Raw genomic sequence first — 20,785 nt, 5'->3', positions numbered from 1 at the left:
AAAACGAGAGAGTGAAGGACAATGGCAAGGGTGGGTGTTTAAGCTCTTGGCTAGGCTTCTGTCAATGTTAGGGGTGGGAATAAAGAGATTAGTATTATTGTTACCATCTTGATTTTACAGAGGATGAAACTGAGACACAAAAAGCTTGAGTCACTTGCCTGAGGTCACACAGCTGCTTAGCAGTGGAGCCAGGGTTCCAACTGTTGTCCTCCTGATTCCATGCTCTTCCTTTTCGTGCTGCCATCCAGCAAAACCTGCAGACCCTGCAGATCCCTAGGGCCCTCTTGAGACACAGGGAAGAGCCCCAAAAGCTGTGTTCCACCAGATGAGTTGCTTTTCTACCCTCAACTACATTATTGGTGCCAAGTAGAATGTGGCAGACAGCGGTGGTAAGCCAAGCCTCATCCAGAAAAAAAATTACCATGGGAAGCTGATTCAACAGAAAAATATTTGATACAAGAGTATGACAGTTAATCCTAGGATTTCACTTTTTGTTCTGAACTCCTGACCCACAGCTGCTAGACCAACCACGGGACATCAAGAAGGTAACTTAACTAGATTTTAACCCTGTTAAACAAGTGTTTGGCCAATCAAATAAGCAGGTCTTTGTTGATTTCCTTTCAACTCTAAAACCAGGAAATTACTTCTAATATGTTAAGACCCCCACCTTCCCTCCAAGGACATCCTAAGGCACAGAAATAAAATCTAACCAAACGTACTTTCAATGACTATTCATCATGGAACATCCAGAGAATTATAGGTAATTTGAAAAACAAATTTCCAAACAAAGCTATAAAAATATTCCTATGGTATTTTTAGAAGGTATAATTTGATGTATTTAATGCCATGTGCTCTATTTAGTAATGTCTTAGATATTAAGCACAAATATATAAGGTTGTATTAATAATAGTAACTAACAGTATTGAGTGTTTATTATGTGCCAAGCATAATCCTTCATTATTATACCTTCACTCATTTGATCTTTATTATATCTTCACAAATGAGGAAACTGAAATATAGAGAGAATGGTAAGCTTAGATTGAGATTATACATAAATGGATTTAGTAATGTAGCATTTATAATAGAAGAAAGTTGGAAACACAATTTTTTTTTTAATTTTTTAGCCATACCGCATGGCATGTGGGATCTTAGTTCCCCAAGCAGGGATTGAAACCATGACTCCTGGAGTGGAAGCATGGAATCTTAACCACGAGACCACCAGGGAAGTTCCCATAGGCAATGTAAATTGGAAAAATGTAAAAATTAGTAAATTATGATATGTCCAGATAATGGACTATTTGTGCAGTCATTAAACATCTTTTTCTTGGAGAATATTTAACGGCATAGAAAAATGCTTAAAATTCTTTTATTAAGTAATTTTTTAAATGATGCAAATAAATATATATTGTGAGCACAATTTGAAAATCTATGCAAATAAATGTAAAGTTTAAAAAGGGATAGAAACATATAAGAGTTTTAAAATGGCTATCTCTGAGTTAAGGAATTATGTATGAAATTCATTCTATAATTTTTAAAACTCTATATTGACTATGTATTACATAATAAAAGAAAATAAGATTTTTTAAAAAATCACTAAACTCCTGTGAATCATTAGTTCAGGTAGTAGAAAAAAGAGAAACATAATTTCTTCTAAGAAATATCATACCAGTAGTGTAACAAATTATAATAGAAATAATTACTTAATAAGCATGTGTCTAGGGAATCCCCTGGCAGTCCAGTGGTTCAGACTCCAAGATTTCACTGCCAAGGCTCGGGTTCAACCCCTGGTTGGGGAACAAATATCCTGCAAGCTGAGCAGCATGGCCAAAGAAAAACCCATAAAAAACATGTGTCTAATACTTACTGTTTTATGTACAACTTTCACAGCATCTCGCTTGATCCCTGCAAAGACACTGAGAGGTAAATAGTTTTGGCTCTGATTTAATAAAGCTCAGAGAGGTTGTGCCTTTTCCAAGCCTCCACAGAATGGTACATGGTCATGCTGCTGCTGCTGCTGCTGCTAAGTCACTTCAGTCGTGTCCAACTCTGTGTGACCCCATAGACGGCAGCCCACCAGGCTCCCCCGTCCCTGGGATTCTCCAGGCAAGAACACTGGAGTGAGTTGCATTTCCTTCTCCAGTGCATAAAAGTGAAAAGTGAAAGTGAAGTCGTTCAGTCGTGTCCGACTCTTCGCAACCCCAAGGACTGCAGCCCACCAGGCCCCTCCGTCATGCCAGGTCTGAAATCTTTGGCGCTCAGTCACAGTGCAGCGTCTGTGAACACAGGCCCCGTATGTGGGCAGAGCCAGAAACAGGTTGTACTGACCATGTTCTAATTTCTTCACCATAAAATTGAATAAGTATGGCAGCAGAATGGTAGCAGACGAAGAGAGCCTCACATGGGAGGGCCTGTTCACGGCCTTTTCATGGCCAGTTCATGGAAGGCAGGAATCAGGAGATCTGAGTTCAGGTCTTGTCATTAGTTAGGTCTGTGGGCAAATCTTTTAACCTCTCTGGGTCCCTTTTTATTCATCTAGATACAGTACAAATGTAATGGGATTTCCTGGGCCCAGGAACTGTCTTGGCCATCAGAGCCTACATTGTCACCTGCCAAAACACCCAAAATATGATTCCAAAGGCTTTGAATGGCAGGGGTGATTTCCCCTGGCGATAAGGGGGAGGAGGGTTGCATCACACATCACTAGCAAAACATCTTTACAGTTTCCTTTGAACACTTTTTTCCTCCAATTCCCTTTTCCTCTACCAGCTGCACAAATTCTCTTTTTATGTTTCCTTTTCCCTTTAAAATACAAACACAACTCTTTGCCCATTCCTTTCTCAGGCCATGCTCTTCAAGATTTCTCCCTATCCCAGTCTATTCTCATTCATTCAACAAATATTTATTACATACCTACTACTTCCTAGGACTGTTCTTGCTGCTGGAGGAGACAGCAGCAGACTTTACATTCTATCCCTTTATTAGATGGAGTAATCTAACCTGGTCATAGCTTCTTAAATTTGCATCCAGCCAAAGGCAGCTGCTGCTGCTACTGCTGCTAAGTCGCTTCAGTTGTGTCCGACTCTGTGCGACCCCATAGATGGCAGCCCACTATCCGTCCCTGGCTAGTAGGGGAATAGAGAGTATTTAATTATTCAGTAATAATGCTTTTTTTAAACTGTTAACATATAAAATGAGAGATAAGTACTTCTTGCTCTCAAAGGACTTGCAACTCAAGTTTTAAAAAGGACTCTATAATTCAATGAAATTAAGTTCATAGCAGTGTCTCCTTCAGAGACACTGGTAATTATAACAAGAATGTATTAGGTACTCACAGTCCCCCAACACTAATTACCTGACCATTGAACCCTCACAACCATGAGCTACAGGTATTATTATTCCACTTTCCTTGATGGAGAAACCAAGGGACATTTGGTGACTCACCTGAAGCCAAACAGCCCCTGGGCAGCAGCTTGAGGAGTCAGACCCAGACAAGCATGACTCGAGATGCTGTGCTTTTTGCCTCTGCGCTCACTGCACCATCTCATCCCATCTCGTCTTCTCTTACCCAAAGTGTGGTTTTGTTGGGAATATTAATGTGCATTAAAATCTACTTTCCTCTTCCATTTTTGCCATGTTTTCTATCCTAGTCCATTTGAGCAACTATGAAAAAAATACTGTAGACTGGGTGGCTTATAAATAACATACACTTATTTCTCACATTTCAGGAGGTTGGGAAGTTCAGGACCAAGATGCCTTGCAGATATGGCATCTGATGTGAGCTATTTCCTGGTTCACAGGCAGCCGTGTTCTGGATATAAGCTCAGGTATCAGAAAGAGCAAAAGAGGTCTCTGGGATGTCCTTTATAAGGGCACTCATCCTATTCACAGAGGCTCCAGCCTCATGACTTAGTCACCTCTCTATGGCCCTTTTTAGCTGGAAAAAGTTTATTCAGGATGCTGGCTGTAGAAGTAACTTTTCTGCTTCTCAACGTGCTTCCAAGTGATGGGCTTAATAAAGCCATTTCAGGCCCCTATAGTGGAGTCTCTTACCTTTCTCTTTGGTTTTCTCTTTCAGTTCACTTCAGTCGCTCAGTCGCGTCTGACTCTTTGAGATCCCATGAATCGCAGCACGCCAGGCCCCCCTGTCCATCACCAACTGCCGAAGTACACCCAAACCCATGTCCATTGAGTCGGTGATGCCACCCAACCATCTCATCCTCTGTCATCCCCTTCTCCTCCTGCCCTCAATCTTTCCCACCATCAGGGTCTTTTCAAATGAGTCAGCTCTTCGCATCAGGTGCCCAAAGTATTGGAGTTTCAGCTTCAACATCAATCCTTCCAATGAACATCCAGGACTGATCTCCTTTAGGATGGACTGGTTGAATCTCCTTGCAGTTCAAGGGACTCTCAAGAGTCTTCTCCAACATCACAGTTTAAAAGCATCAATTCTTTGGCGCTCAGCTTTCTTCACAGTCCAGCTCTCACATCCATACATGACCACTGGAAAAACCATAGCCTTGACTAGACAGACCTTTGTTGACAAAGTAATGTCTCTGCTTTTTAATATGCTGTCTAGGTTGGTCATAACTTTCCTTCCAAGGAGTAAGCGTCTTTTAATTTCATGGCTCCAATCACCATCTGCAGTGATTTTGGAGCCCCCAAAAATAAAATCTGCCACTGTTTCCACTGTTTCCCCATCTATTTGCCATGAAGTGATGAGACCAGATGCCATGATCTTAGTTTTCTGAATGTTGAGCTTTAAGCCAACTTTTTCACTTTCCTTTTTCACTTTCACCAAGAGGCTCTTTAGTTCTTCTTTGCTTTCTGCTATAAGGGTGGTGTCATCTGCATATCTGAGGTTATTGATATTTCTCCCGGCAATCTTGATGCCAGCTTGTGCATCCTCCAGCCCAGCGTTTCTCATGATGTACTCTGCATATAAGTTAAATAAGCAGGGTGACAATATACAGCCTTGACGTACCCCTTTTCCTATTTGGAACCAGTCTGTTGTTCCATGTCCTGTTCTAACTGTTGCTTCCTGACCTGCATACAGATTTCTCAAGAGGCAGGTCAGGTGGTCTGTATTCCCATCTCTCTCAGAATTTTCCACAGTTTATTGTGATCCACACAGTCAAAAACTTTGGTATAGTTGATGTTTCAAATTATTACTACAGTTTCCCATATGTTGCAATTTTTTTAAACAGAATCTTCTTAGAAGCCTGCCTTTCTCTGAGAACCCCTGGAGGAATTCACAAAGAAACAAGACAGGTTTTTATTTCCATCCTAAAAACAATGGGTAAGTGGCAACATGTGCGTTGGTGGGCTGCCAGCACCTTCTTCTTATTGACAAGGACTAGAATGATCTGGTGTGAGCAGCAGAAGGCACTGAATTCTTACAAGGGATTTTTGTGAAGGTTCTAATGTGACATTAATCAAGACAATTTCCATTCAGTGTCAAGGTTTTTATGGATTTTTTGCTGCTTCTATTGTCCGACACCTTAGAGGTGAATGTCCACACAATTAAAGCATCTAAGTGTCACCACATGAGTCTTGGCTTCCATAGGATACTGAATGTATAGATTTAAGGCAACATGTGTTAAAAGGCATCTTCAAGTTATGAGAAAAAACCAAGTTAATTACACAATGGAAGGATTTCCTTACTTTTTCCTTTCCTGTTCCAGAGAGGGATACAATGGTCTAAACCCCAGCTTTGTCTAACCAAACCTATAAACGTTATTTTTTAAGTTTTTACTTGATAATAAATGGGAATTGATCTATACCATACACTAATTATACATTGACTCTTTTGGAAAACTAAGGATTTGGTTTACCACCATTATCTATTATCTGCTAATCATACATCCAATATTTTTCAATATTTTTTCTTCAGTAACTAAGCCAGGGATCCTTAAAACAGGGTCCATGGAAATACTTGCATATTTTGAAATTTAGCTATGCATTCTTTAGAAAGAGAGGAGATAACTTTCTTTAGATTTTCTGTAAGTCTTCCCTTACTCCCCAAAGAAGGCAACAAAACTTACACGTAAGATTTTGAGGCTTTCAAGGCCATATTTATTTATTTTTAACTCTTTTCTTCAACTTGAGGCTCAAAATTTAATGGTAAAACAAACAACCTATCTCCTTTCCTTCTGTATATATTCAATCATCCCACTCCTCCAAAAATGAATGGTGTGTATGAGTGTGTGTGTGTGTGTGTGTGTGTGTGTGTGTGTGTGTATAAAACCTCCTCTAAAGGCAGCAGGATGTAAAAAAAGAAGATGGGGGGGAGGGAAAGTAATGGAAATTGTTTTAAAGAAAATAATTTTTTCCCAGAAATCTGCCTTTGATTTTTAAATTTCTACCCCAGTCTCTTGGCTATTGTTATTGTTATTTAGTAGTCACTGTGAATTCTTTTGTGGATGACTGTAAATTACCGGATTCTATTTTAACTAAAGGAGCCAACACAGCAAATTTATGTTCTGTTATAAATTAAGCGATGTGATGACATGTGCTTAGTGGTCAGGCTGACATGCAAAATAAATCAGATATAATCATTTGAATATAAGTTTGAGATATAAAATAAACCATTTTGGGGTTTAAACAAAAGACCATAAGAGTAACGGTTTGCCAAAGCACAAATATGCTAATTCTGCTTGCAATCAGCAAAGGAAAAAAATCATTTCAATTGGATATTTTATTTGTCTTCTTCTGTGAGTACCATACAGAGAAGTTAATAGCTGAGATGTGAAAACACGAAATTTAGAAACTGAAGATTTATAAGTGCATATCTTCACTTTTTTTAAACAGATGAGGACGTAAGACCAAAGACACTGCAAAACACAGAGCTGGCCAGTCGCACAAGCTCTAAAACTCCTGTGTTCTAACTCCTAGGCCTGCTTTCCACTGTATTTCATCCAGTGAACTAAAGTGAGAAAAAGTAACCTGACATAGCATCCTATGCCACTGAAGAATGTGCAGTAAAAACATAATTGCGCACCTGAAACTCAGATAAGGCACTAGGTGAAAGCTAAAAAGATAATCCTACCTATCACTGAATAACTGATAACAAGAACACAACAAAGGGCTAAGTGTGAACTTTGTCATTCTGGTTCTTAGGCCAGAAACCGATTTCTAACTTCATTAAGATCTTTCTTTATTTAAAGTTATACTGTGGAGGAGTTAACATTAAGGAAGTAAAGGACATTCACTTTTTAGGAGTAGAGTTTTCTGTGCATTTGACTTTTCTCTCTGATTGGGTAATTATCTGTTACTTGCATAATTTAAGTCCAAAATAAAAAATTCTGTACCCTAAGGATTTTGTTTGATGCGATACAGCTCCAGCGTTCTCATATATCATCTGACTCTGGCCTGTGATTGCCAGTTTTAATGCTTAGCCTATCAATGGAACTCAAAAGATAAAAGACCTTACCCTATCTGTGGAGCAATTCAATTACGGTTCCTTTCTTTTGTGGCTTCCAGGAAGAATAGACTAAAAGGTTGATTAAAAGAGAATTGATAACTGAAAGAAACTTTGGCATCATTTAGGCCAACCTGCAACTTACTAGTGGGGCTTTCCCCATGGCTCAGTGGTAAAGAATCCAGCTGCAGTGCAGAAGCCGCAGGAGACTTGGGTTCAATCCCTGGTTGCATGGCAACCCACTCCAGTATTCTTGCCTGGAGAATCCCATGGACAGAGGAGCCTAGTGGGCTACAGTGCAGGGTCGCAAAGAGTCAGACACGACAGAAGAAACATAGCATGCATGCACCCAGCTTAACTAGATTAGAAGAAGCAGACCTTCAGAGGCTGTGTGGAGTTAACCCAGCGAGTAAATAAGATGTCAGAGGCCTTCATCCTCCCATTGATCTACCCAATACCCACAATGACTGCATTTCCGCAGTGGAGCACTCCTGGTCATGAATTATCCAGTGGTTTTCTCTGGCTCACACTAGGGGATCCCACAGGGAAAGCATCATTTGTTTTGTCTGATGTGTCTCACCTCCCTAACAGGGTATAAGGGTCTGAGCCTGAAGCCTCACTAGTAGTTGCCGTGTGTACAGTGTGTCAGGCGCTTGGCTGGCACCCTGCACACTGTGGCACATTCACTCTTCAGGGCAACCCTGGAGGAGAGCTGCTACTATTCCTCTTTTCTATGGGAGGAAACTGAACTCGGAGAGGTTAGGAAACTTGCCCAAAGTCCCTCAGTTGATGGACAGCAGAAGTGAGATTCAGACCTAGATGTGTGTGCATGCATGTGGGCAAAGGCGCTTCCGTCATGTCAGACTCTGTGCGACCCTATGGATCGTGGCCTGCCAGGCAGGGGATCTTCCCCACCCCAGGATCGAACCCAGTCTCTCTCTTACCGTCTGCTTCATGAGCCGGCAGGTTCTTTACCACTAGTGCCATCTGGGAAGCCCCGCCTCACCCCTGCGCAGGGTGATTGCAAAGCTCACCAGACACTCTTACGTGGAATCATGCTTTATTCACCTTCGTTTTCCTGACAGGTGCTGGCACATAGCAGGGACTCGATAAATGCTGTCCAGAAAGAATCGACAGGGGCTTCCCTGGCAGCTCAGTGGTAGGACTCCACGCTCCCAGTGTGGGAGGCATAGGTTCAGTCCCTGGTTGGGGAACTAAGAACTTACAAGCCATGTGGCACAGCCCAAAAAACAGAAAAAAACAAAAAGAATGAACAAATTATAGAAGAACTTTTAAAAGTGCTATTGTCTATGTTGCAGGTATGTTTTGTTCACACTGGGGGCGGGGGGCGGTAAAAACAACCTGAACGTTAGTGGCCCAGTAATCCATCAGTTTTCTCTGTCATCTGCCAGGCACTCTAGCTGGATGGGGTTGGTTTTCTTTCTCCCCGCTTTGGTCCTTATTTAGTTATTTAGTTTTGGCTCGAAGGTGTTTTATTTTTATCGAAGTATAGTTGATTTACAATTTTGTATTTGTTTCAGGTGTTCAGCAAAGTGATTCTGTTATGGTGGCAGTCGCTAAGTTGTGCCCAATTCATACGACCCTACAGACTGTAGCCCACCGGACCTCTCTATCCATAGGATTTCCCAGGCAAGAATACTGGAGTGGATTGTCATTTTCCTTCTCCAGGTGTTCTTCCCAACCCAGGGATCGAACCCACATCTCCTGCGCGGGCAGGCAGATTCTTTACCACCAAGCCACCCAGGAAGCTGACATGTATATGTGTATATTCTTTTTCAGACTCTTCTCAATCATAGCTTACTACAGCGTACTGGATCAAGTCCCTGTCGCAGAGTGGTTTAGTGTGGGGGCCTGGGGCCAGGCTGCCTGTGTTTACCTCCTGCCTCTGCCATTTCCCCTCACCCCGGACAAGTTATAGAGCCCCTCTGTGCCTCGGTTGTTTCATTCGGGAGGCGGAGATTATAGTTGTGATTTCTTTAGAGAGTTGTTTTGAAAATGAAGTGAGGTAATAGATGTAAAGCACATTGCGGCACAGTAAACACTCAATAAAGAACTTTATTAACTCAAACGTGTTTCTTCATGGCCCTTGTAAAACCTGTGCCACTCTTGCAGTGAGGCACTTTCACAGGGTGCTCCGTACCACAAACCCAGGGTTATCTCCGGGTTCTTTTCCCAGAGGTGCCTGAGTGTGCACTGTGTTGACGTCCCATTATTAACATCTCCTGCTGCCGGGGCTGCAGCCAAAGCTCTTCTAGCGGCCTTGCACACCCCAGGGGTTTCCTGCACTTCACTGCACCTCAGAGCATGATAACAGGAACTGAAGCGGCAGAAATTGAAAGCAAAAGTTTACAATTCAGCCAAGAAACTCTTGGCTGTTTTTCCCTTTGCTGAGTATAAGGGGGGAAGAAGGGGGTTAAATGGAAAACCTATAAAACCTGTAGAGTCTTGTATGTTGTATTCCAGAGTTGTTTTGGTTTTATTTTCTAAATATCCGGACACAGTTTTTGTTCCTTCGTTTGGCAGACATCGCTTGAGTGTTTCTTGTGGTGTGATTTGATCCCCCATATATGTCTGGTAGCCATCTACCCTGGGTTTTCTAGAACAATCCCAATTTTAAATGTCTTTGGCGTCTTTTCATGGAAATAAATTAACAAGGAAGAGAGGAAGAAAAGCCTTTGTAAGACCCTCTGGCCAGAATTTTGATTTGTATTTACTTTTAGCTGAGTTTCTGCTTGCCCCAAGCTTAGGAGCCATCTAGAAAGTCCCCAGGAGTCCTGCAGGGCATTGTGCCAGGGGAGGGGTACCAGCCTGTATCCTCTGTTTCCCCTTTGGAGGAAGAGACTTAAACATTCATTACATATTTTCATCTATAATTCTGATTGCTCCTTTGAGGCTGCCAATACTGGAAACTAACTTTGTATAGTATATATTCTCTCTATATATAATATTACATATTATATAGTCTTTGTTTTTTCATTTTTACAGTAAGATGCATTACTGTGATACATTGGGGGAAAAAATGTTTTTTAAGCTATTGACCATTGCCACACAAAAATGGACATCTTCTTTCTAAACTGGAATTCTCCAGGTCTGAATACTAGAGTGGGTAGCCTTTTCCTTCTCCAGGGGATCTTCCCAACCCAGGGATCGAACCCAGGTCTCCCACATTGCAGGCAGAATCTTTACCAGCTGAGCCACAAGGGAAGCCCTCTTTCTAAACAGCCCGATAGAAAAGGCAAGAGGCTCCAGAAAAGCCAAAAGCTATATGCTTTGTGGGGATAGAGAACCTCTGCTGTTCCCACCTTTGTATTTTCACAGAGCAGCACTCAATATATATCTGCAAAGGAATAACAAAGGCCCCTTTAGTGTTTTTTGAAACATCTTTACTTTCCCAAATAGAAGGACCAAATATTGTTCAGTTCAGTTCAGTTCAGTCGCTCAGTCATGTCCATCTCTTTGCAACCCCATGGACAGCAGCATGCCAGGCCTCCCTGTCCATCACCGACTCCCAGAGTTCACTCAAACTCATGTCCATTGAGTCGGCAATGCCATCCAACCATCTCATCCTCTGTCGTCGTCCCCTTCTCCTCCTGCCCTCAATCCCTCCCAACATCAGGGTCTTTTCAAATGAGTCAACTCTTCACATCAGGTGGCCAAAGTATTGGAGTTTCAGCATCAACATCAGTCCTTCCAAAAACACCCAGGACTGATTTCCTTTAGGATGGACTGGTTGGATTTCTTTGCAGTCCAAGGGACTCTCAAGAGTCTTCTCCAACACCACAGTTCAAAAGCATCAATTCTTTGGTGCTCAGCTTTCTTATAGCCCAACTCTCACATCCATACATGACCACTGGAAAAACCATAGGTTTGACTAGACAGACCTTTGTTGGCAAAGTAAGGAGAAGCAGAAGATATTAAGAAGAGGTGGCAAGAATACACAGAAGAACTGTACAAAAAAGATCTTCACGACCCAGATAATCACGATGGTGTGATCACTAATCTAGAGCCAGACATCCTGGACCGTGAAGTCAAGTGGTCCTTGGAAAGCATTGCTACAAACAACGCTAGTGGAGGTGATGGAATTCCAGTTGAGCTGTTTCAAATCCTGAAAGATGATGCTATGAAAGTGCTGCACTCAATATACCAGCAAATTGGGAAAACTCAGCAGTGGCCACACGACTGGAAAAGGTCAGTTTTCACTCCAATCCCAAAGAAAGGCAATGCTAAAGAATGCTCAAACTACCACACAATTGCACTCATCTCACATGCTAGAAAAGTAATGCTCAAAATTCTCCAAGCCACGCTTCAGTAATACGTGAACCGTGAGCTTCCTGATGTTCAAGCTGGTTTTAGAAAAGGCAGAGGAACCAGAGATCAAATTGCCAACATCCACTGGATCATGGAAAAGCAAGAGGGTTCCAGAAAAACATCTATTTCTGCTTTATTGACTATGCCAAAGCCTTTGACTGTGTGGATCACAATCAACTGTGGAAAATTCTGAAAGAGATGGGAATACCAGACCACCTGACCTGCCTCTTGAGAAATCTGTATGCAGGTCAGGAAGCAGCAGTTAGAACTGGACATGGAACAACAGACTGGTTCCAAATGGGAAAAGGAGTCCGTCAAGGCTGTATATTGTCACCCTGCTTATTTAACTTCTGTGCAGAGTACATCATGAGAAACGCTGGACTGGAGGAAGCACAAACTGGAATCAAGATTGCCAGGAGAGATATCAGTCATCTCAGATATGCAGATGACACCACCCTTGTGGCAGAAAGTGAAGAGGAACTAAAAAGCCTCTTGATGAAAGTGAAAGTGGAGAGTGAAAAAGATGGCCTAATGCTCAACATTCAGAAAACAAAGATCATGGCATCCGGTCCCATCACTTCATGGGAAATAGATAGGGAAATAGTGGAAACAGTGTCAGACTTTATTTTTGGGGGCTCCAAAATCACTGCAGATGGTGACTGCAGCCATGAAATTACAAGACGCTTACTCCTTGGAAGAAAAGTTATGACCAACTTAGATAGTATATTCAAAAGCAGAGACATTACTTTGCCGACTAGAGTCCATCTAGTCAAGGCTATGGTTTTTCCAGTGGTCATGTATGGATGTGAGAGTTGGACTATGAAGAAGGCTGAGCGCCGAAGAACTGGTGCTTTTGAACTGTGGTGTTGGAGAAGACTCTTGAGGGTCCCTTGGACTGCAAGGAGATCCAACCAGTCCATTCTGAAGGAGATCAGCCCTGGGATTTCTTTGGAAGGAATGATGCTAAAGCTGAAACTCCAGTACTTTGGCCACCTCATACGAAGAGTTTGCCTCATTGGAAAAGACTCTGATGCTGGGAGGGATTGGTGGCAGGAGGAGAAGGGGACGACAGAGGATGAGATGGCTAGATGGCATCACTGACTCAATGAACGTGAGTCTGAGTGAACTCCGGGAGCTGGTGATGGACAGGGAGGCCTGGCGTGCTGCAATTCATGGAGTCGCAAAGAGTTGGACACGACTGAGCGACTGAACTGAACTGAACTGAGGTTGGCCATAACTTTCCTTCCAAGGACTAAGCGTCTCAGGGATTTTGGAGCCCCCCAAAATAAAGTCTGACACTGTTTCCACTGTTTCCTCATCTATTTCCCATGAAGTGATGGGACCAGATGCCATGATCTTAGTTTTCTGAATGTTGAGCTTTAAGCCAACTTTTTCACTCTCCTCTTTCACTTTCATCAAGAGGCTCTTTAGTTCTTCTTTGCTTTCTGCCATAACGGTGGTATCATCTGCATATCTGAGGTTATTGATATTTCTCCCGGCAATCTTGATTCTAGCTTGTGCTTCTTCCAGCTCAGCATTTCTCATGATATACTCTGCATATAAGTTAAATAAGCAGGGTGACAATATACAGCCTTGATGTACTCTTTTCCCTATTTGGAACCAGTCTGTTGTTACCTGTCCAGTTCTAACTGTTGCTTCCTGACCTGCATACAGATTTCTCAAGAGATGGGTGAGGTGGTGTGGTATTCCTATCTCTTTCAGAATTTTCCACAGTTTATTGTGATCCAAATATTGTAGCTTACCTTAAACATGCTAAAAATTATTTATTATATAAACATGTATATATAATGTCTGGATTTACACACAGGCTATTATTTACTTGATGGAAGGATTCATCAGACCCCTATAAATAGCAGATCTCAGTAGGTTTAAAGTGTAATTTGATCTATGTCATTTCTCCTATGAGAGATCAGAAGAGATTAAAAGAACTTTGGCAAAACAAAAGCCCCACTTTTGAATTCAACTTCTACCTCTGCCCTATTGTGTGTCCTTGGGCAAGTTTTTATTTGTTGGCTTTACCTCTCTGTGCCTCTTATCCCTCTGTAAGAATTGAGAATAACTGCAAATGTTAAAGATACCCATTGAAGCACATGGTGCCCTGCCAGGGGCATAAATTTAAATGGTAGCTGCTGTTATTGTTATTTAATTAAAACTTTTCAGAACATCCAGTACGTGCACTGAAGTATAATTAAAATGATAACCACATGTCCTGAAATGCATCATGGAAGCTCAAGCTTAACTGATTTGAAGAAGTAAGCTTTTCATGCTTAATCCCAGCCGAGTAATATAAACGCTTCAACTCACAGCATTCCATGCTTGGCTTTCTAGACATACAGAAGCTTCCTTCACTTCCTTGTTTATGTGATGAAGGGAGGCAGGAACCCCACCCTCCTCCAGCCCCTCCCTGGCTGCTCTGCTCTTTGGAGGCTCAGCAGGGACAAGAGTTGGGGTGAGCAGGGGAGCAGCAAGTAAATTTGAGAACAAGACCTGGTAAACTGGGATGTTGGGATTGTAGCCTAGCCAGAGGAATCACGAAAGGTTCAATTCAACAAAAATACCTAAACTTCGGTATAAACTTCTCAGTCTGATAAATAAACCAAGAGCCGCACCAGATGGTGAAGGAGGAAGTCTTCTCCTGCTGCGGTTCCCCTCCCCCTTCCCCAAGGCATGAATGCCGCCTGAGGGACTGAAGGGGCTGCAGACTGAAGGCCCAGATACCCGGGCATCTGTCTCACACTGCTAGACAGGGAAGATTTGCCCCAGATTCATGGACCCAAGGCCTGCTGAGCTTCAAGAAACCCATGACAGGAAAAGAAAAGGAGGAAGAGGGGAGGCAAGCTACAGAGAGGTGACTTTCTGCCCCAGAATCTGGTCTCCAGCAGTTGGGCTGTACATGCACCAAGCAAAAGGTGTCTGTGAGGTGGGCTTCCCCGCAGTCTGGGGGTGCAAGAGTATGAGGGGTACTGGTTCTTTGCTCACACCCTTTGCAAGTCAGCAAGTGAACAGACTTTCTCCTCACGCTGCTGCTGCTGCTGCTGCTGCTAAGTCACTTCAGTCATGTCTGACTCTGTGCAACCCCATAGATGGCAGCCCATGCTTTTGAGTGATCTTTTTGCTGTTGAAGGTAAGGAAGTCATTTTCTGAGATATTGATGTACAGCAATCCTCTTTTCAGTCCTGTTTTTCTCCTTTGCTTACCAGCTTCATTATAAGAGCCAAGAACCAAGTCATGGAAGCCTCAGTGATGAATAACAGGGGTCAGGTGATCTTGCTTGAAAAAACCACTCATCACAAGAATAACATATCACTCATTTCTGCTGAAGATGGACATGAAGGGAAGGCTCCTTGGTGATAATGTTCACTGCGCCTAATTCTAGGAAGTAAAAGTGAAAGTGAAGTCGCTCAGTCGTGTCCAACTCTTTGTGACCCCATGGACTGTAGCCTACCAGGCTTCTCCTTCCATGGGATTCTCCAGGCAAGAACACTGGAGTGGGTTGCCATTTCCTTCTTCAAGAGATCTTTCCAACCCAGGGATTGAACCCAGGTCTCCCGTACTGCAGGCAGATGCTTATAAACTGAGTTTAATTATTAAAACTCAGTTGATTATATCTTTTATGATGCGGTCATGCTGGATTATGGTACATTGATCATAGTGTATTTTCCAATGCTTTTTCAAATAAGTTATTATATGTTTGTAGAAAGTTTGATGTTTCCATCCTGTTTTGAAAATAATGTGTCTTCCTTTACCAGAATAGGAACAGCCTCTAAGGAAAGGCAAATGAAAGAGAAATATGCCATTTCTGCCTGAGTGGGTTGCTATTCTCAGCACATTTGGTGTAAATTAAGGAAATAGTGGCTGCTTATGATGGTTAATTTTATGTGTCAACTTGGCTGAGCCATGGTGTCCAGATACAGGGTCAAATATTATTCTGGGTGTTTCCACAAGAGCATTTTTGGATGAGACTAACGTTTAAATTGGTTGATTCTGTGTAAAGCAGACTGTCCTCCATGATATGGATGAGCCTAATCTAATCAGTTGAAGACCTGAAGAGAACAAAATGTGACCTTCCCCAAACAAGAGTAAATGCCTGAGCTGATGGCCTTTGGTCTTGAACTGTAGCATTAGCTCTTTCTAGATTTCAGCCTGCTGGCCTAACCAGCAGATTTTGACCTTGCCATCTACCATGATGATGTGAGCCAGTTCCTTAAAATAAATCTCAGTGAATAGACAGATACACACATCATACTGATTCTGTTTTTCTGGAGAACCCTAATGAATACACTGCTATAACAAATGCTCCTACAGATTTCAATGGCTGAACACAGTAGAACTGATGTTTTGCTCAGGGAGCGGCTGAATGTCAGGGTTCCTTGTCAGGGGCCAGTTTTCCCCTATGCAGTGATTCAGAAACCCAGGATTCTTTAATCTTATGCTCCATTTTCCTCTGGGCCTCTGAGCCTCTGAGTCCTCTGTGTGCAGCCACCAGAAAGGAAAGTGAGAGCAGAAAAGGCACATCTTCTTAACCACCTTGGCCAGATGAGACATACATTTTCCCACGAATTTTCCACTGCTGAGTATTAATCATATGACTCCATCAGGAAGGGTGGTGAGGCTGGGAAATGTGACCCTTGACTGGGAAGCTACTTCCCGACAACCATTCTCTACAATCAAAAGGGAAGAAAGAATTTGGGAGTTACCACAGTCTTCTTTGTGAGCACTCACTTTCTGTTATATGTATTTTTCAGAAGACTTACTCCAGCTCAACTCTAAACCCTTTTGTGTTTTGTTTGGTGAATGTATTTCCTTTTGCAATTATACAGAGTACCTTCTGTCAGTTTCCTGAGTATTTGACCCCTCATCATTAGACCTTTCACAGATTTAAAATCTAACGAGGAAAACAAGGTTAAATAAAAGCAGAAAGCAGAGCATACTATTACATGTGCAAAAAGCAGGTGAGAAGGGATGTACAATGGGTGTTCAGGGGAAGGAAAGACTCTTGGGCTGTTATGTTCAGCAAGAGCATTTATGGAAGATGTGTGCTTGCACTGAAACATTAAACCTGAGTGGGATCTCAGTGAGCAAAGGGAATGGTGAGGGCATTTCAAGGAGGGTAGATTAGAGGCTTGAGCAAGGAAACAGAGGCAGAAATGAGAGAATAATTTTTGAAGAATAGTCAAAAAAACAATCTGACTAGAGAGCATTCTAGGGAGAATATTGGGGTTTTTGTGTGAATAAAAAGGTAAATTAAATCTGGATTGTGCTTGAATTGAAGTAATATGTAACTCATGGAGATCCTTAGAAGATTTTTGCATGAAAAAAAAACATTTCAGAAGAGCAATGTAGTGGAAGTATGCAGGATGGTTTGGAGAGGAACACAGAGAAGCAAGAGACAAGAATCCTCACAACCCCTGATTGTACAGTCTGTGGTTGTCTTTGTACTAGTCAGAATGTTTTTAGTTGCATGTGAAAGAAGTTCAACTTAAACTAGCTTAAGCAAAAAGAGGGTTTCTTGGTTTGTGTAAAAGAGAAATCTTGGCTGTATCTGTGTTAAGCATGGCTGGAATCCAGAGCAAAAAGTGTATCATTAAAGTTCAGTCTTCCCATCCCTCACCCCTGCCTGACCCTGCTCTCAGTCCATTTCTACACAATGAGCAACATGGCATTGACTGCTCCTGCCTCACATCTTCGACCCTTGGCAAGCCCAGCAGAAAGAGACTGTCTTCCTAGACAGTGCCTGTGGGGCTGACCTGGGGCAGATGCTTCTCATTCAGTTTTGGGTCCTGTGTGCACCCCTGAACCTGTACTATGGTCAGAGCGGGGAACCGCTCTGGCCAGTGCTGGACCATGTGCCACAGTGTAGAAGGATATATATATTTGGGAGAGGGTGTGGACAGGCTCACCAGTCCCATCTGAAACGTGCAACAGGATCTATCAGGAGAAAGATTCTGTTATCAGAAGGAGAAAAGAGGGGTGCACTTCACTACCACCTCTAATGTCTTAAGTTTTCCCTTTTTCTAACATGCATTTTCTTTCTTAAACAACATTTGAATGCCTCTTCATTGCCTGGATTCTGTGTTACTAGTTAGTATCTTCTATCTCATCTCCTTGTGTCACCTGTGCTAGTACTGAGCATAGAGGAAATACTCAACTCTCTGAAATCTACTCCAGAAATATCTCACACTCATCCTCCTACTCTGCAATAGGAAATGGCAACCCACTGCAGTATTCTTGCCTGGAAAATCCCATGGACAGAGGAGCCTGAAAGGCTACAGTCCTTGGAGTTGCAAAGAGTCAGACATGACTTAGCAACTGAGTACGCACACACGCATCCTTCTATTCATGCTCCCCATCCTCGTCCTGTGAGCGAGACCCTCTTGCTTCTTGCCTGGTGCACTGCAACAAACTGCCTACTGGGCTTTCTGCCTCTAATCTCTGGCTTTTTAAACTCAATATGTACAATCTACCAGACTTATCATCCTAAAACACAGATCAGATTGTGATAGATGTTGACATGGGACAACTTCTATAATCCTCAATATGGCAGCGTGGTTGTTTGTTCAATGCCCACAAAGTCCTCCCATCCTAATATGTATTTGCCATGTGACTTTGCTGCTTCTCCTGCTGAGAAGTGGAGCCCATTTTTTTGCCTCCTTGAGTCTGGGTGGGCCTTGGGATTTGGGTTGACACACAAAATGCAGCAGATGTGACATGAGAGTTCTGAAATTTAGGTCTAACCTGCATGGCAGCTGCTGCTTGTTTGGAGCATTGCCCTGAGATTCTGATGTGAGTGGGCCAGTCTAGCCTAATGGAAAATGAGAAGCCACATGGGAAAGAGCCGCGGCCCTCTAGCCAACAACCAGCACCGACATCAATGGCCAGACTTATGAGTGAGGCCATTTGGATCTCCCAGCTGGTTCATTCTCTAGCTCTCTGCAGCCAGTGTCATGAGCCCAGAAGAAACAATAGAGGATTACCCAGCAAACCATAGAATTATGAGAAATAGTGAATCATTGTTGTTTTAGGCCAGTAAGTTTGTAGGCATTGTGCTATGCACAATGGGCAACTGAAGCAGGTAGAAACGTAAGGACTTGTTTGAAGGTGAGGAATACAATGACTAGGATGACCCTCGTTAATTGAGGTTTAAAGAAAGAAATAATGGTACTACCGAGGAGCACAGCGGGCTAATAGGAAAGCAAATGATTATAAATCGGACTTGCATCCTTCATTCAAGCAGGTGCTGAAATCTCACCTCCTTTATTAAACTTTTCTGGAATAAATAAAATAGCATAAATTCTCAAGGGGAAAAAAAAAGAAATAGATAACGAGTGCAGTTGAGGGTGTAATGAGCATTGGCCTCTTATACAGAGAGAAGTCAGAAAGAGAAAAACAAATTTATATTAATACATGTATGTGGAATCTAGGAAAATGGTTCATACAAACCTATCTGCAGGGCAGGAATAGAGATGCGGACGTTGAGAAAGGACTCGTGGACGCAGTGGGGGAAGGGGAGGGTAGGATGAATTGAGTGACTAGCATTAACATATATACACTGCCATGTGTCAAATGGGCAGCTAGTGGGAAGCTTCTGTGTAGCTCAGGGAGCTCAACTAGGTGCTCAGTGATGACCTAGAGGAGTGGGATGAGAGGGAGACTCAAGAGGGAGGGTACATATGTACATACATATACATATAGCTGATTCACGTTGTACAGCAGGGACTAACACAACATTGTAAAGTAATTATCCCCCAATTGGAGAAAAAAAAAAAAAGAGCCTTGGGAGTCATTGGGATATTTCAGTATGTCCAGATGTCCAGTTGGTAGGTGAATGCATGGGCCTGGGGCTGCCTGGATTGAGTCATCTTTTTCAGTAGTTGGGAGTGGATTAAGTCACTCAGGACCACCCAGTGACTGAGTGGAGACAGACGCCAAAGGTCAGAAGAGAAAACCTTGGGGAACACTCACTTTTAAGGTTGGGCAGAGGAAAGAGAGCCAAAAGAGGAGATAGAGTTTTTTTAACAGAGTTTAAAAGGGATAGACTATGTTTATGTACTTTACTTTGTTAATTCTTCCTCTTTTTCTGGCTGATCAATAAGGAAAAAAAGAAAAATAATAGGAGTTGAGAGTCTACCTGGGATGGTAATGGAAGGATGTCCCAAGGACCTAATCAGTCATTCTCAGGATGCGAAGGACCCCTGGAAACACAACAGGTCAGTGGTCAGATGTTCCCTATCTCATTCCAGGGCACAGGGGAAATGCTCTGTGAAGTGGCGTGGCAAACTGTGAGAAAAGCTACTAAACCATCTTGCTGCCCATGCTCCTCTTTCACCCAGACAGAGATCTAAGCGTAACCCAAACAGATGCGGAGAAATATACACAAACTTGCCACTTAGTCAACACCAAAGGAGGCAGATATGTGTGCAGAGGCAGCCAAAGACAGACAGAAATCAAAATCTGCAGAGCAGAGACAACACAGTGAAGAAGAGGCAAAGATACGTGAATGTAGCAGAGGCTTGTTCCTTGAACTGTCCGACCTCTGCTTCAACTCCGTATCCCTCTTAGATACAACCTCAGTGTAGCTTTATGGATACTGTCCTGTGGGAAACTCGATTATTCCTCTTACATTTCAGCTTATATAAGTATTCGATTACATATTTATGTCAAACACTCTCCATCCAAAACCCACCATAACAGTTTAAATTAACAGAGTTGCTGATACTCTTTATAATACATGGGGTATATATGTGGGTGTTTAGTAATCACACATATCCCTCAAATTTAGCTATCTTGATTTAGTCCCCACATTTTACAGGGTTTTTTTGTTTGTTTGGTTGGTTACATTTTTTATGAGACTGCAGCATGCTGTCTTAACCAACTCTCTGCCTCTTAACCAAAGACTCAACTGAACAAACACATACCAAGCACCCACTCTGTGAGGTTCTGTAGGGCCCACACAGATGTAGGCAGTTGTGTCCTGGTAGCACAATACTCAAGAAAAGAAGACTTAGCAGCATTTGCCAA

The 20,785-nt window shown here is 42.5% G+C and overlaps 1 protein-coding gene across 2 annotated transcripts in view; it reads left to right on the top strand.

Moving 5' to 3' along the window:
- The window catches only part of ALG14 (ALG14 UDP-N-acetylglucosaminyltransferase subunit), a 126,290-nt gene extending 116,784 nt beyond the window's left edge, over positions 1 to 9,506 (top strand). The window contains exons 4-5 of one of the 2 annotated variants that reach the window (XM_042251219.2): positions 5,205 to 5,296; positions 8,959 to 9,506. In XM_042251219.2, the coding sequence (XP_042107153.1) occupies positions 5,205 to 5,296; positions 8,959 to 8,974 (108 nt within the window). In that variant the 3' untranslated portion in view covers positions 8,975 to 9,506. Of the gene's footprint in view, positions 1 to 5,204; positions 5,297 to 8,502 lie in introns of both variants that reach the window. The other variant, XM_060400931.1, reaches the window with a different exon arrangement.
- The last annotated feature ends 11,279 nt before the right edge of the window (positions 9,507 to 20,785 follow it).

This window comes from Ovis aries, chromosome 1, assembly GCF_016772045.2.
Source record: "Ovis aries strain OAR_USU_Benz2616 breed Rambouillet chromosome 1, ARS-UI_Ramb_v3.0, whole genome shotgun sequence".
NCBI classification, from domain to species: Eukaryota; Metazoa; Chordata; class Mammalia; order Artiodactyla; family Bovidae; genus Ovis; species Ovis aries.
The sequence above is the reverse complement of the archived record's forward strand: the minus strand, read 5'-3'. Positions and strand labels throughout refer to the sequence as shown.